Source organism: Peromyscus maniculatus, chromosome 20 (assembly GCF_049852395.1).
Source record: "Peromyscus maniculatus bairdii isolate BWxNUB_F1_BW_parent chromosome 20, HU_Pman_BW_mat_3.1, whole genome shotgun sequence".
In the NCBI taxonomy this organism is placed as follows: domain Eukaryota; kingdom Metazoa; phylum Chordata; class Mammalia; order Rodentia; family Cricetidae; genus Peromyscus; species Peromyscus maniculatus.
Window position 1 is genome coordinate 18,964,805 of NC_134871.1, and position 6,097 is coordinate 18,970,901.

The 6,097-nt window shown below is 44.5% G+C and overlaps 1 protein-coding gene across 1 annotated transcript; it reads left to right on the forward strand.

Moving 5' to 3' along the window:
• The first annotated feature begins 248 nt into the window (after positions 1-248).
• On the forward strand, positions 249-5,823 carry Tmem74 (transmembrane protein 74). Its single transcript, XM_006978709.4, has 2 exons — positions 249-368; positions 2,386-5,823. Exon 2 carries the CDS (start codon positions 2,783-2,785, stop codon positions 3,698-3,700), a length of 918 nt encoding a protein of 305 aa, XP_006978771.1. The 5' UTR covers positions 249-368; positions 2,386-2,782; the 3' UTR covers positions 3,701-5,823.
• Positions 5,824-6,097: the final 274 nt, after the last annotated feature.

Sequence of the window (6,097 nt, forward strand, 5' to 3'; positions counted from 1 at the left end):
GGGAGGAAAGGGAAACACACTCATCTTAGAGAGGCCAGAGCTTGAAGGTCCAAGCAGGTAAATGCGTGGATGGAAGTAACTATTTTCCAGAAGAACAAAATCCTGGAGGTACCGGACAAAGCGAAGGGGAGGAATGTAAGGACCTCTTCTGAACTACATCTCCCGGGATGCTCAGCAAAAGGGAGCACCCCGCCCCGCCCCGCCCTGCCCCGCCCAGCCGGACTCGGCGGGCACCGCCCACCCAGCGGAACCCAGCAGGGAACACTGGCTACAAGTGCTGCGGCTGGGGAATAGCGGACTTTCTCAGGGAGCCACGCGGACGCGAGTGCTGCTCCCGCTCCAGCTTCACCCGGTAGCCGAAGCAGAAGGTGAGTGGCAGAGAGTGGGATGGGGAAGAAGCAAGCGGAGTGGAGAGAGAGAGAGAGAATCGGAGCCTGGAGCTAAAAGGAGCTGGGGCACGCATCCCCACTCCCCGCTCTAGGTGCCTGCAAGGACCTCAGCGGCCGCAGCCAGACTGCAGGTGCCTTGATGGGCCAAGAGTTCGCCAGGAGAACTGATTGATCCCGCAGCCTGTTGGGGGCTCCCCTGCCGGGTGCTAGCAGCGGGTCCTATAAACCGAGTGCAGTGCGCTCATCCTGCATTCCGCATCCCACATCCTTAGGTGGTCTCCTGCGGACTAGCCTTGTCCCTGTCAGTTCTGTCCATATTTTACTGCCTTTAACTGAGGATCAGCGGACTAGGGAAAACGCTGCCCACTGCTTTGGAGGTGCAATCTCATTAACTGGGCTTTTAAACAGATCAGAGTGGGGAAAAATAGGGGGAGGGAAGAAGAGACCTTTGGCTGGTCCCCTGAGATTATCCGTCATCCACTGAGGCTGGAAACCTGAGAATACAGATCTGCAAATCAACTGTACAGTTAGTGAGTCTCTAATCGAGCCCACTCTCTTCCGAGAGAGAGAGAGAGAGAGAGAGAGAGAGAGAGAGAGAGAGAGAGAGAGAGAGAGAGAGAGAGAGAGGATTAATCTCTCTGCTTTGTTATAAATTGGAAGTCTCGTAAGGGACCCTGCCGATTTTATCTAAAGGAGTCTAATATGATTAGTTAATTGTGCCAAAGGTTAATCAGAGCGACTCATGCCTGAGGGATCCATCTGTGAGTGTTTCTTTTCGGTAATTGATGAAACCGGTTCCCATCACTTCCTTCATTGAAGGATTCTTCAGTAGGGGCTTGTCCACTTGCTGAAGGAAAACTGATTCAGTTATGGTTTTTTGCACTTAGCACTGTGGGTTTGTTTTGTGTTTGTTGTTGGTTCACTTTTTGTATTTTCAGTGGACACGAGGGTGGGGGACTTGGAAGTACAGCAGAAAACATGTCGATTTTCTTTTCTCTTCTGTGAGTTGCCTGGCTGTCTTAGGCGAGGCTTGCTTGTGTACCTCTGTTACCAGCTGCTGGAGTTGGGGATTTTGATTCATAATCCTCCAGCCACGGGTTAAAGTTAATCACCACTCTGGACTGAAATAAAAACAAAGGGAGCCCTTCACTAAGCCCCCTGTATTTATTGAGAATCGAGAGTGAATTTTTATTCCCCAGGAAGCTAGCAGAGGGAGTAGTAGATGGGCAGATAGATGGCTTCCTGGCTTTCTGTTCAACACAGAGTTCCATGGCATCAAGGCGAGCAGAGGTGAGGGAGTGCCGTGGATGCAGAGCTTCAGCTGTAGCTCTGGAAACTGCTTCTGCCTTCTTTGTCTCCATTCAATGCTATTTGTTTATCATTATTTTTTACCCCCTCAACTTACTTGTACATCGTGTTTGTGAACATGTCTGGGGAGCTACTACTTCCTTGTCCTTGTATGTTAGCAAACTGTAGGGCGGAGAAGTAACTCAGACCCACCAAGACTTTGTGAGTGGGAGCAGCAGGCACTCGATGGGAACACGTAGTACATACGTGTGAAGTGGACTGGCTCACTGTGTTTTGCAGAAGACCATAGTGAAATGTGTAAACTGCCCCCGTGGAACAGGGAGTGGACTTAAACAGAGTAGAAGAGCATAAGGCTATATTAACACAGGGCCCAGGGCTGTGTGTAGTTAGTTACTAGATACATGAATAAGAGAATCCCTAGTCCTGATTCCTCTTTTGGTCACTGGCTGATTTAAGTCATCCTTTTCATTCACTTCATAGCTGCTAAGTCAAGATGCTGATTCAACCACACCAGCTGATAGGGGCATACATTCATTAAAGCTAATCTGTATTAGAATCTGTTCCGAACTGGAGTGTAAACATGCACTCTAATTGAATTGTAAAGAAGTCCGCACTTGCTAGAGAACTCCAGAAATCCGGCAGCTCTGCTAAAGAGGGCTCTGTCTTTCTCATTTGTGTCTTTCTACAGGAAACTTGCCTTCTCGTTTGAGGGATTCTGTCACGGGAACGTGTGAGTCCCTGGATAAATTTGGCTTGGTGACGGCAGTGTGCTCTCTCCAGAGATACTGCCACTTCCTCCTTGCTCCTTTTCTCCCCGACCTGAGTTTCTCCTGCTAACCCTGTGACAAGTCAGAAGATTTGCCCTTTCCACACTCTTCTGCCACCTGGTTCCCTTTCTTATGTGTGTCCCTCTCATGAGGAACTGAGGCTAAGGTGTCCTTAACCAGCCATGACTATAAAGGACATGGGGACCAGAGGAGCAGGCCTCTCTATAGCACGGGCTTAGATTCTGCCGGGTTCTTATCTAACTGTGTTGCCACTGGAAGAATTTCTGAAAAGTGCTACAGGAATTCTAGCCAGCTCCCATGGAGCTCCACTCCCTGACTAAGAGGAATAGACCAGAGGACCTGTGCAATGCTGTGGACTGGAGTTCAGGGGGGACTTTTGGTGACCAGGGAGAGGAAGCAGCCATCAGAGAGGCTCTTGGCTCTCAGAAAAACTCTACATCCACACCAGGAGCAGCTGTAGTGGAAGTGTCTAGACTTAGCTCTTCTCCAGCACCCCCAACTTCCTTGCTCCAAGACAATGCTATTCAGCCAAGCTTTTTCCCGCCAGGACCTCCTGACTCAGGGAACAGCCAAGTAATGGCAGACCGTAAAGTCTGCAATTGTTGCAGCCAGGAACTAGAAACGTCTTTTTCTTATGTGGATGAGAATGTCAACTTAGAACAGAGAAGTCAGAGATCCCCATCAGCAAAAGGCAGTCATCACCCTGGCGATCTCGGCTGGGGAAACCCTAATGAGTGGTCCCGTGAGGCTGCCATGTCGTTGATATCTGAAGATGAGGACGACACAAGCTCAGAAGCTACATCTTCAGGGAAGTCCATAGACTATGGTTTCATCAGTGCCATCTTGTTCTTGGTCACTGGTATCTTGCTGGTGATCATTTCTTACATTGTCCCTCGGGAGGTGACAGTGGATCCCAATACCGTGGCAGCCCGGGAGATGGAGCGCCTAGAAAAGGAGAGTGCCAGGCTAGGAGCACACCTGGACCGCTGTGTGATAGCTGGGCTCTGCCTCCTCACACTCGGGGGAGTCGTCCTCTCGTGCTTGCTGATGATGTCTATGTGGAAGGGGGAACTCTATCGTCGAAACAGATTTGCCTCTTCCAAAGAGTCTGCAAAACTCTACGGTTCTTTCAACTTCCGGATGAAAACCAGCACTAATGAAAACACCTTGGAACTGTCCTTGGTGGAGGAAGATGCCCTTGCTGTACAGAGTTAATTCTGAACTTCTTGAGAGACAGCTATATGTTTGATGTGAAAAAATTAAATCACCGGTGTCCTTTATTTGTTTGGCAAGAAAAGTTATCCTTTGTTGTTGTTATTGTCATTTTCCACATCCCAGAAGCCAGCCAGTGTTCTGTTTCCATGGATCTTTTATTAAGAAAACCTGTGTAAGATGTAAAAGAAACCATGGCCATCTATTCCTGACTTACTGCAAACTGAAAACGAATTCACCTGTAATGACTATGAATTTCTATTTCTATAACAAAATACTTCCACTGACCTAATATACAAGTGTTTTCTTTTTACATAAACATGGATATTATTATTAGGTACTAGAAGGGCTCCCGCACAATGGGATCATGTGGCAATCTATTCTGTGAAACACAAGCACTAATTAAATAGCAAACCTTACGTTTAATTCCCAAAGTGCTTTTCCATTTTCTTGCTAAAATTTTATTCCTGTAATTTGACTAAACACTAAAATGTAGACTTTGGGAGTGTGAATGTTTTGAAACTTAAAGATAATGGTTATTTTTTAAAAGCTATAAAGTACTATATTTTAAAATATTACTGTGTTTAGAAATGACAACTATGTCATTAATATGTACCTTCTTACAAAGAAAATTATGTAAGTCATCTTCAGACCCACGTGAGGTTAACTGTTAACATAAGGTGTTTTCCTGAAGCCTTTTTTTCCCCAATGAAGTAGAGTAGTTGTTGATACATACTTTGTTTCCTTGTGGATTTGCCTTCAGCCTGATGACCTGTCCCCTTGAAATCTTTACTTCTCATACATGTGTGGCAAAGGATTACACTTTAAAAACATATCTTCTGGGAGCCAAACATTTAGACAGGTCTAAGTCATGAGCAGGCCTGGTATGCTCCCCAGGTGATGTTTTGTGGTGGTGGTTTGGAGAAAACCTCCAGTATAATTGCAGCTAGACTCCTGGGAACTATGCCTAGTATAAGTCATTACTTAAAAAGTCCTTAAACCTATAGCCAAAATCTTATATTGTAAAGAGAAAAATCAAACTCATTAATTTAGTGGGAGTTGTGTTCATCACTATCCTGACTCCACTTGACAAGGTCTGGAGATCATCCTGAAATCCTACTTTGGACCCTTGAGGACCATGTTCTCCCCTCATAAAGTGAAGTGTTTAGTCTATGAGAGGTTCTGTGGACAAGGTGGTCAGGAAAGAGATGGAAAATGTAGCCTAAGCAAGATCTGTATTGCACTGATGTTCCTTGAAGTGACTCACACCCTTCCACTTAGGTGTTTTATTAGTATAAAATGAGTTCATTCTTAAAAAGGACTGGAGCCAGGAATGGATGTGAATGAAAGGATGAGCTAGTGAGAAAGGAATTTTGTTGGAGATTCTTAGGCTTAACAAAGTCTAATGTAGACACCTGTGTTTTTACTGAGGGATGTGGGTGAACTATATGAGTTTGTGTATCTATATGAATGAGTTCTTGTGGATATCAGAGCAGTTTGTTGAGTTACCTTTTAACAAGTTAAAGGAAAACACAGTAGTGGAGGATGAGGTAGGGATGGCAAGCACATCAAAGAATTCTTAGGGAAAAGTAAGAAAAGTGTGGAAACTGTATATGTAGCCTCATTGCCTCACTCTGTAGAATAAAGTACTTGACCATGAAGTGCTGGCTTACTGAGACACGAAGCAGAAGAAAGAACATATATTTTGATTATTGTAGCTAGTCTTTTGTGCTTTGTGTCTCTGTGACTCTCAGGTCGTCTGTGCTGAAGGCATTTTCCCAGAAGTTTAAACTTTACCTTCTGGATGTTTATTCATTTTTTGATTCCTAGTCTGCTTGAGGAACTGCTTTGGAGATGTTGCAGTAAGAAGGGAGTAATCTATCTCCATGAGTGAGTAGATCTGAGCTGGGTTCAAACTGCAACAACAAAATTTGTAAAATAAAATTTAAACCAGTTTAATCCAGGCCTGGTGAGTCATGCCTTGATTCTGAGACTTGAGAGGCTGAAGCAGGAAGATCAAGGCAAGGTCAAGGCCAGCTTAGACTACATAGTGGGTTCCAAGACAGCCTGGAATATAGAGTGAGACTTTCTCAGAAAAACAATAAACTATTCATGTTTATTTATATGAGATCTCTGAATTTTGTTTTTATCTATTTGTAAATCATGATTAATTAGTTTCATAGCAAATAAAACAGCACTAATTTGTGGTTCAATTTTCCATTCTTGATGAGCTTGAAATTAAACATGAAGGCTGTCCTTTCAATCCTATAAAACTAATGATAAGAAAAAAAGCCAGAGTTCTTCAGTACAAGAAAAGTTAATGAACTCACTATGCTGCTAAATGGTATAGATATACTCTAAAGGCAGCACTTTTTAAAATGCCTTTTCAGAAAAGAAGAT

Coding starts and splice junctions, on each gene's coding strand:
- Tmem74 (XM_006978709.4), top strand. CDS start 2,783: ATGGAGCTCCACTCCCTGACTAAGAGGAATAGACCAGAGGACCTGTGC.